Source organism: Etheostoma spectabile, chromosome 4, assembly GCF_008692095.1.
Source record: "Etheostoma spectabile isolate EspeVRDwgs_2016 chromosome 4, UIUC_Espe_1.0, whole genome shotgun sequence".
Classification (NCBI taxonomy): domain Eukaryota; kingdom Metazoa; phylum Chordata; class Actinopteri; order Perciformes; family Percidae; genus Etheostoma; species Etheostoma spectabile.
Window position 1 is genome coordinate 20,236,475 of NC_045736.1, and position 10,466 is coordinate 20,246,940.

Sequence of the window (10,466 nt, forward strand, 5' to 3'; positions counted from 1 at the left end):
AATTACATTTACTTGTTGTCACACACTGAGAAAAGTGGTGTTTCTCTTTTGTAATAAAGCCGCTAATGGCTCTGACCTGGAGCATGATGGCTGATTGCCTCGGTTGCTAGGCTACGGCTTCACAGTATGCTTCTCTGTAATACTGTTTGTAGCATCACATTAAAGGATTAATTGAAAAAAAAAAAAAAGTACAACAAAAAAAGCTATTTGTATTATTTTATAATGGTACTCTGGTGTAACCATAAAACATTTGAAAAATATTCACAAGGTGATGCAGTCATTTGACAATACATTTATTTCAATTATATATCTTCAAATAAAAAGTATATAATCAAGTTGAAATGCTGCTTTATTTTGGCAGTCTGTAAAGCAATCTATTATGTGTGATATACATACAATAATTCAATGCTAACGTCATTTACATATCCAATAATCTGCAAACTATATGGACCAGGAATAAAGGTTATATACAAAATTTACAAGAAAACATCTTAACATACATCCCATCAGACACGGTCTAAAATGACCAATAGTTTCTCCCTGATTACCGCATACAAATACAATGCATATTACTCTCATTTCTTAAAAATGTTATACATTTCTCAATCACAAATGGGTGATTTTCATAAAGATTTCTCACATGGTGACATATTGTGAAAATAGCTTATGTAATTTAAACAGCGCATACACAAACTGTCCAAAACTGTGTATTAGACATATCTATTGCTATGTTATATATTTATCTAAGAGGTCTTCTCAATGTATGGAAAGTGCTGTTTACACATTGTAGCATGAATGTACAGTAAGAAATCATTGTTGATGAATGTTTGTACATGTTCCTTTTTCTCTGGGTAAGAGTGTGCTTCCTTCTTGTTAGTTTTGTGAGCTGGGATTGGAGGACAAAGTCTGGGAAGAAACAATAGGCTCTCTCTTCTTTTTGGTCTTCAGCACAAACTCCCCGAGGGAGAGGTGATGACTTGGTTGGATGTTGACTCGAAGAACCCATGGAAGAACACAATCTATGTTTTTAATGTGTGTGTGTTTTTTTTTAGCAATCCTGGAATTGGAAGAGGTTTGAGTTCAGGAGCCTTCACCCTTGTGCTGTGCCTACATCTTTCACTTACAATTTTTTTTCCCTAAGTTCGCTCTCTCATGGCATCAGACTTGGCACAGCTCCCACAGTATCATGCAAAGGCCAGTGTACTGCGTGGCAGGCCAGCTTGCATGAGAAGCAGGGAGGCTTCCCAAAGCACCTCCAGAAGCTTTAGCTCTTCAAACTCAAGGATCTATTCGGAAAGCTAAAAGCTTGTCAGAATGGTGGTTGTTCAGTGTGCGCAGGTCCGGCAGACGTAGAAGCAACTTTGGGAAAAGGGTGCTATCATCTGGGCGGCGACTGGTGATGAGAGAGCGCAGAGCTTTTATTAAATTCTCTTGCAGTTGCTCCACTGCTCCAACCTCCACTATACCAGAGCAATCTGGAGAAAGCGGGGAGAAAAAAATCGGGTCAGACACAAGGAAATGTGGGCATACAGTATGTGCTTTGTGTACATGTATTAGAATGCTTGCTTACCAGCAGAAACTAGCACAACAGCCATGAATAGAGCCATCTCGTCTGGCTCCAGACCCAAATATCCAAGCTTTTCGCTGAAATCAAACATAGCGTCCAGTAAAGAACCCATGCCAAGAGCCCTAAGCGATGCCAGGGAGTATGACTGCCCATTGAGGAAGGTCACTGTCCTTTCCTTGGGGTCAAACAGTGAGCAGAATCTGACCATCAGAACCTGTGGACAGAACCAGAGCAGATTAGCTTCGGAAAGGATAGGAAAAGGAAGTTAAAAAAATATATGGTTTTTACAGTCCCTGCAAACACATTATATTTAGCTTGATGTACCTGGAAAGTGCCGGACTTGAGCAGCATGACCTGATCATGCTGGCTGAGAGACTGGAAGCCCGGGATGCTCTTTGCAAACTCCACTACTTCTTTAACAGCAGGGGTGAAGCACTGGGAGAAAGACTCCCACACCTCCTGACTGGAGCGACTAGCCGGAGCCACTGGACAGGAATTGAGTGGACATGCCTGCAGAGAAGAGAGGAAAGGAAGTGTTATGGACATTTTATTGACATTTTATTGGCATTATATTGACAAATATTCACATACACAATACGGGGAAAAGAGTCTCACCAGCACTTTGGCTCCTCCGTTTAGCTTCCAGGGGCAGGGACTTTGGTTCTGGGAATCACTGGCTGGGTAACTGTTCTGATTAGCTGGGTAGGATTTAGTGGACAAGCGGCCACTGACGGGGCACTGATTCTGATTGGAAGAGAAGGTGTACTTGGCATCATCGATGACAGTGGAGTTTTCGTTGTTGGTGGAGGAAACAGGGCAGCTTGTGGGGATGTGGTAGCTTGCCTGCTCTCCGTGAACCGTGTGGTGGGTCTGGGTTGCTGAGTGCGACAGGGAAGGTTGCTGCACTGAGTTGTTCTGGAAAGTGGAAGCTCCGATGTTGCCATTGCCGGCAGCCATCTTGAGTGGTTTCTGATCTCTGTTCATTAAGTTGCTGCGGTAAGACTGCGACATGGAGCCTGCACCTTCATTCGTCTGGTTCTGTGGACTGCATGGGGCATCGGGAGGAGAGGACACCTCCATTTCCATGGAAGCCGATTCATTGAGACTGTTCATGTAGCTCTGCATCTCATCCAGCAGTCTCTGTTTCTCCCGTTTGGGAATACGCCCAAAACGCACAGCTGAGGAGAATAGAAGAAAGCATCCTCTTTTAGCATTTGCCGACATCAAGCATTGACATAGCTGGCACTGAACGGCATAAACACTGGCAAATGGAATTATGACAATGTATAGAATCAACCACTCTTTGTTGGATTCTACATCTGACAGTTAAGATGCTATTTCTACTAATCCCAAAACCTCTCTATTGTCTCTGACTATTCTGTGTTCACCACAGCTGTTTCCCCACAATACAGACACACGGCCTTCATCTCATCCTACTGCCTCATCCTCCTCTCCAGCTCTACAAACCTCCCTTCCCCCCCTTTTTCATTTCCACCTCCACTGAGATCACTATTTATAGTACACTGTGTGCTACACCACCTCCCCCAGTCTCTCCCTCTCATCTCTTGCTTTCCGTCTTCAAGTTGAACACTCACTCTCTTTTTTCTGAGGAAGTAGGTCACAGGGTCAATAACACTAAACATGTTGTCATTAGTAAACTGGAAAGTAAAGACAGGCAGGTAGGAGAGGTGAAGAGACAAAGAGTTGAAGATGGAGAAAAAAAATTGATCGATGAAGATGATATTTACTTGCAGGGAGAACAGTTATGTTGTCAAGTCAAAGATGTGAAATAAAAGTGGCTTCTGTCCATGTTCAGAAAATGAAAACATGTAAAATATGGTTATTAATGATAAAGTTTCCCTGCTGTGATTTGATGCAGGTCATTTTTCACTCCAGCATTTTGGCTTTTTTAGGTCAGCTAAAGATGTTTGCTCCAGAAAAAACAAGATTTATTATCACCTAGTTTAGCCATTTCCCCAGAGAATGATGCACTAGAGCAGATTAACTGCTGTAACATTATTTTAATCTCAAATCAAGCACTGTAGTTAATCATTGTTTAGGAAAGAATAACATGTCTCAAATGCATATTTGATTATGTCAGTGTAGACAAAAATAATAATAGGTAAGACTGTACGTCTTGGTGGATGCACTGCGTATGCAACAACCTTGTGCCCCAATTTCTCAAAATAAACTACATTTGTCACAGTTTCTCCATGACTGATGACTACTGGGACTCTAGCGCTCCTCTCCATAAATCAGACAGCAGGGTGAGGAGGGGATGACAGAGAGGAACAAAAAGAAGGGAATGGAGATAGACCAAAGAGACAAGAAGACATAGGGGAAAAGAAAGTTATGTGATCAGAAGCAAGACCTCCTTTCAACGGTAGAATTATCTTTTAGTTAACATCTGATTCTCCATGTAAACCTGCATACATAGATACATTAATTCCTCTTCTAAGAAAAGAAACACATTATTTCACTTTTAGTTGCCATATGTCTAAATATCTTCTTTAAAAAGACATTAACACTCACCATCTCTGGACATGCCCACGGAGAGACACTTCTTAAAGCGGCAGTGCTGGCACCGGTTTCGGTTCATGCGCATGATGACACAGTTTTCATTCTTTACACACATCTTGTAGTGGATATTCTGCTGAATGCTGCGTCTGAAGAATCCCTGGAGATAGCACAAGAATTATAAAAGGAATTAAAGAGTGTCTTTTGTGGCAACATTAATGTTGTGTGTACGAAATGAATAGAAAGACATGACATAATACTGTCTTTCCTGGGTCTCACCTTGCAGCCTTCACAGGCATGCACACCATAATGGAACCCAGATGCAATGTCCCCGCACACCTTACACAGAAGTACCATACCTCCGGTCTCTATGAAAAGAAGCATACATTCATCATCAGAGAGAGAAGTACAGTAATATATTGCTGGCAGGTAAACATACAGGAGAAGAGGAAGGAGAGAAGTGAGTGGGTACTTACTAGTGAACGTTCCAGTGAAACCACAAGGTCTTTTGGCCACTGTGGGATGGCTGTAAGTTGCCGATGATACTGTTGTCATTTGGGCAACAGGAGCACTGTTCACCTCAGGAAACTGGAAGACCAATTTCGGGGAAGGTGTCCCACCCCTCCGTTCCTCTCTTTGCTTCAGGGGCCCAATCTCCTGAAAGAAGACACCCTCTGGGGATGAAGGCTGCGAGTGGGAGGATGGTGACTGGGACTGGTATCCACTTGAGGGGCTGCCAGGACTCGGGCTGGCACTGCCGGACGAGCCAGCGTACAAGATAACACCACCTGGGAGAACAGAGGGGCAAAAACTCAGTTTGTTGATCCTAACCTGGGTTGTGTTCACATGTACAATGTGAGTGGGAGTGCAAGTGTTGAGCAGTGGCCTACTTTAATCCAGTGAGTCTACTTGGCAGACTTTCACAAACGCACACAAAACCCTGATCATGTTGGGACAACAGAAATTTGATCTGATGAATAATTTAGAAAAAAATAGCAAAGCTAGAACAACAACAGCTCTGACCTGGATATCTGTGTGAAGTCTTTCCATTTCTAGTTTGTTGGATAATCAAAAATAAACTCTGTTTTGTGCCAACAGGCATGTTGCTTTTACTAATACAATGATAAGGGTAAGAAAACACCCTCTCTCTTGGTTGAACAGGTTATTTAGTCATAACATTATGGCCTACTATGAATCATATACTAGCTAAATGTTTTTCAAGATACTACAAACCAAATATATGTGAATGGCAAACCCCATAAAATGCTTATCACAAAATGACAACGAGTTACTACATGGTCACAATGATAGACAAGCCATAAACAAGCTGTTGTTTAGGGATGTCACATCAAGTCGGAAATGCTCCATTACCACTCAACACAACACCCATCTGCCCCCCCCCTTGTTTTGCAGACAGTGTTCTTCCCTGCAAGATTAAAGCCTACCCCTCACGTGCAGGCTAAGCCAGCCAGCTCCCTGCCTGCTTGCTTTCAGTATTGACTATTTCCTCCGCTCCCTCCCTCCCTTCTTCATTATTATTCTCCTCCCCTTCTACCTCCTCCTCCTCCTCCTCCTCCCTCCCCACTGTGGCTGCGGGCATACAGACCCATCTATCCGCCAGCCACCTGACCGGGAGCTCACATGGACTCTTGACACAGTTCCCGCCCGGCTCACAAGGCTCTTTGCGCAGTCTCGTGTAGACAACAGCAGCAGTGCAATAACAAGCGCCAGGGCAGATCACGTTTGGAATAGAGAGGGCTTTAATGCTGTGACTACAGAGAGGGAAGCGAAGCAGGGCACAGCTTCCTTACGTCATTGTATTCCACAGTCACCAGAAACAGTCACGTTGTTGCTAGCCTTTATTTTGACACTTTAAAATTATTTGCTTGAGTTTTTTAGTATTTTTCTTTTTGTCACATTTCATTATGCATGCACACCACAGGTAAGGATGGGAAAAGTGCAAACTCACCTGAACTAATTTACCCACTTTTATGGCTGACATCATTATTTTAATTTAAAATAGCATGGTAATAAAACTAGTTTAGTTTTAGTTGTGAGAATCTCTACTATCGTAAACATTTATGATTTAAAAAATGGATTTATTTCTGCGCACTTTGGTGGCCCCCTTATGACGATCTTTGTCTTCCGTTCAGTTTGATCTCCTTTTTATTTCTCAGATCAGATTAGATCACTGTGTCAGGTGTCTAAATACCTAAGCATAAAGTCTACCAACCACAACATTTCCCATGTGAGGAAATGGCATGCTCCACATTCATTCATATCATGCTGATCATGATTGCAGTTGTGCATGACTCAGAGTAAAATAGCTTTTTTTCAGATGTACGCCTTTTTCTGCCAGGTTATTGCACTCATGTACAGAGCTTTCTAGTCTTACTGTAGTGGCAGTGTTATCTCAAGTAGTAACAATATCCTTGGATTGGCAACACTGTCATACTGTGCACGTTTCCTCTTAAGGACCTTGAATCATTGGAGAGAAAGCCTCCCTTTTCTTCCCTTAAGAAAACACATGCTGCATTTCTGTTAAGCTCTAAGTGCCTCCTTAATTCCACTGCTTGCACGTGTCAACACTGAATTCAAGGTACTCTGGGCTTGACGTCTTTTGTGGCCACAATATTAAACTGTACCATGCAGTGTCCTATGTGTTTGTGTGTGTAAAAAATAAAACTTAAAGGACACACTCAATTTCTACATTCACAACCGTGTCTCCGCCCCTCTCCCGTGAAAACATTCCTTAGGCTATTTTGTCTCCTAGTAACCATTTCCTAGAATCTGGATTGACTGGGAGAGAAAGAAAGAGCTGGGAATATCATCCCTTCTGTACTCAGGCACAGGTTACAACATGTGACCTGTGAATACACAGAGCCGTAAGAAGTACAGAATAAACACCTACACTCCACCACCCCTCCCTTTTGCCAGACCTTTATAAACTTCCACTCTCATGTACGCCCACTGGCCATGCACGCATGGCAGGCCAACTGCATGCACATGTCATGTCTGAAGGGGAGACACCTCCTCTTAACTTCCACCTAGTTTGTCCTCTTTCATGAGAACATTTGCAACTGTGCATGGGCGGTAAGCCCCACTCCACGTGAAACAGCTGGCCTCATGTCATGTGTCTATATATAAAGCACTTTCAGGAATAGAGGGCAACATCACATAACCCTTCAATTATCATTTATTTCTATATAAAGAAATGTTCATGACTCCATTGTATGCTAGTATGGACTTTAAGGAGTATTTTGGGTGCACCCATACATTTATAATAGACTAAAAGTAAGAGGATATACTTAATGTTTGGATAGAAATACTATCTAACACCCAAATCAAACTGGGCTTTTAATGGGAAATAAAGTTGTGTGATAGTTTGTCAAGCTGGAAAAAGTAAGGAATCAGGTTTCAGAAATGGCATTAGTCATGTGCCCCCATGAATGACACCACTAACACATTCATCTTAACATGTGTTTTTTTATGGGTTTGCTACTAATGAAAAATTGCACAAATTAATAGGCATTTTTTGGAATACATCTATTGCTCAGTGCCATTAGAATAATGGTTCTTCATGTTGGCAAAACATGTTTTGTTATTGTAGCAACTATACCACTACTGACATAAATGGTAGTGTGTGCACAGAAAGAACAGGAAAAGGTTAGTCATGTCACCCAAAACCTAGTTTGAATGCAACGAAATGTAGGTTAATAGGCCTATGCTCTTTTAGACACCAAACAGTAACTTCACGCTTAATATGGTCCATCACAGTTACCGACAAACATTTGAAACCAGTTACAGTAACCAGAACGAAGGAAAAGGATGCTAAACCTCTGACCCACTGACCAAGCTATCAGCCAAGAGGGATCCCCGTGCAAGCTGAGCGCGAGCAGAGTGCGCGCGGTGGAGAGGAACGACTGAGAGGAGCGGTGTGCTTGGGAATCAAGCGCGGCACGTGGATTATGAGGCTGTATACACGTGCTGTCCGCTCGAGGCGGGGTAACTGCGTAATAAAAAAATAAAAATCCGGCGCATGATTCCCAGTATATCACGACTGTTTCTACCCAGGATGCACTGGCCGAAGAGCATGAAGACATGCCATTCGTAATGAGCATCCGCTGTTCAAGGACGTTGCGTGTGTCTACATCTTGGTTATCATAAATAGAAAAATTTCTCTTGGGAAATGTACAGTGGACACATCATCCCATGATGATTACAAGTCCAGTGCATTATGGTTATTTTACCTCGCGGTTTATGCCACGTAATGGCTTGCTCTGACATTGTACAGGAGTGCTGTAGCAGTAATTAACTCCGACTTTAATATCTCTCTAATGATGACTCGATCTCCATTTTACAACCAAGGAGTAAACGGCGAATTAGTTTTTACTGATGATTTGCTTGTTTTCATCATCAGCTATATGATGAATTATAGATCATGTCTCAGGTCGGATGTTGTCTCTTTACTGTTTTGTTTTTTTTAAATGACGGCCAATACATGGATGGAACATTTGGCACCAGACACTATGACTCAGTGGGTGTGACTGCTCCTTCACACAAGTGTTTTGGAAAGATTTGCGCTTTAGCCAAAGACATTAAAAGCAGCCAAGTTACACGAATCACACACTGCAACAAATAATTCATTCTCTAACACTCGAAAATACAGAAACTAAGTCTAAACTAAAGCGCACACAGGCTATCCCCGAGTGAGCGTGAGTCACCCTGTCTGGCAATCAATAAAGGCAATAACGTTAAGATAAGTGAGATTGGCTGCCGTGAACGGGCAACGTGCTCGGTCAAGGCGCGTTTAGGGTCGCGCTTTTTGTAAGTTTTCTGAGAATCGGCAGTCGCCGTGGAGATTGAAGAGAAAGGACTTCCCTGTCTGTGCGCTCACCTCTCAGCTCACTCACTCAAAACTGTCTGCAGCCCAGGAACACTTGGCAAGGTGCCATATGCTACAGTTGAATTACAGTTAAGACCCTGCCCTATTCAACCCGGATTAGCCTATAGCTAAATAATTCCTGAGCATGGCTGTTACAGTGACATTCCCAAAAGCTGCCCATTAAGTTAAAAACAAATCGGCTTTAGCTCTGCATATAAATTGCTGAAAGTAGGCTATGAGTGCATTACAGTGTGTTAAAATGACATGCGGTGAAACAGATAAAAAACAAAGACACCACCGCATTTACGCTTTCGTGGCGTTAAGCAGTTTTAGTGGGTAACGTTGACTGATGCAATTTATATATAAATGCACAGTGCTAAATCGTCCTAGAATGAACATTTACAGAACAATATTTGATGTAGATACGTTCAATGGCATCTGCTCCCCTCATGCAACATTGTCTGCTTTTAAATTACTGCTGTTTGGCATTGGAGTAATGTTTCCAGTGGACTCATGCAAAAGACATTAAAGCACTTACCACCAGGACTGTGTTCCATGTTTCCTAGTAGGTCGTCGGTCAGTTGTTCAGTTCAATTGGAGGGCGTCTATTGCTGGACTGACTGCCTTTGCTTGCTACCGATCAGTTTCGTTGATATAGGTGAAAGAGTCCCAAACTGCCAAAGCATAAAGAATGTATCCACGAGCTCAGGCAAACAGCAGTATGCGCAGAGCATTTGGGGTTGTTGAGAAAACCCGGACAGCAAAGAAAAAGCAAAAGAAATATTTTAAAAGGAAGTTAGAGCAGATCTCTCGATCCAAATTATTTCCGAGGTGAAGAGACAGCTCGGCTCTCCGTCTGCACACCGTGTGACACCAGCTGCGATATAATATCACTGTTGCGGGGTTCTCTAAATTACAGAGACTCGTTCAGCTGCTTGCCATGTACAGTCACGATCAAAACATGACCGGAGTAGAAGTAGTTTAAACACTCCCACTCATCAATGAGCAACACGAGTCCTAAAATAACCCGCACGTTTTCAGGTGCCTGAGAAATGTGACCAGTTTTTTTTTTTCGTGTTCTTTTTGTGTGTCCCGTCAACCGCCTGTTTCTCGTTTTGTTGGCCTATCAGGGATGTCTCCCTCTGTATGTCACGCTCTCTGAAAACAACCCCCCCCCCCCCTCCCTTCCTCTCCTCGTGTCCCCACTCTTTTTACTCTTTCTTGCTTTTTGATTGGCCGAGAGCCCCGCGTAGAGACAGCACATTGGGTTCGTTCGACATTGGAATGCTGGTTAAAGCTCTACAGCATGTGCGCATGGCATGTGAGCTCGCGCTGCGCTGCCCTACTGACACACATTTTATGCTAATGGTTGCGTGGGCTCGGCGATTAAGACAACGAGGAAACGAGGCAGAGAGAATCGGAGGAGAGAGGAGGTCTCACTCCTGCCTCGTCTCCCGATCCTTCTTACATTTCTGTTTGACTAGACCAGGCGACAAT

General features: G+C 43.0%; 1 protein-coding gene across 1 annotated transcript; it reads right to left on the reverse strand.

The window, feature by feature from the left end:
* Positions 1-277: 277 nt before the first annotated feature.
* On the reverse strand, positions 278-10,139 carry LOC116687210 (nuclear receptor subfamily 1 group D member 1). The gene is made up of 8 exons (XM_032512349.1): positions 9,508-10,139; positions 4,561-4,872; positions 4,364-4,452; positions 4,100-4,244; positions 2,183-2,745; positions 1,892-2,077; positions 1,571-1,781; positions 278-1,475 (listed from the first exon to the last, which is right to left on the reverse strand). Exons 1-8 carry the CDS (start codon positions 9,524-9,526, stop codon positions 1,279-1,281), a joined length of 1,722 nt encoding a protein of 573 aa, XP_032368240.1. The 5' UTR covers positions 9,527-10,139; the 3' UTR covers positions 278-1,278.
* Between the last annotated feature and the right edge of the window lie 327 nt (positions 10,140-10,466).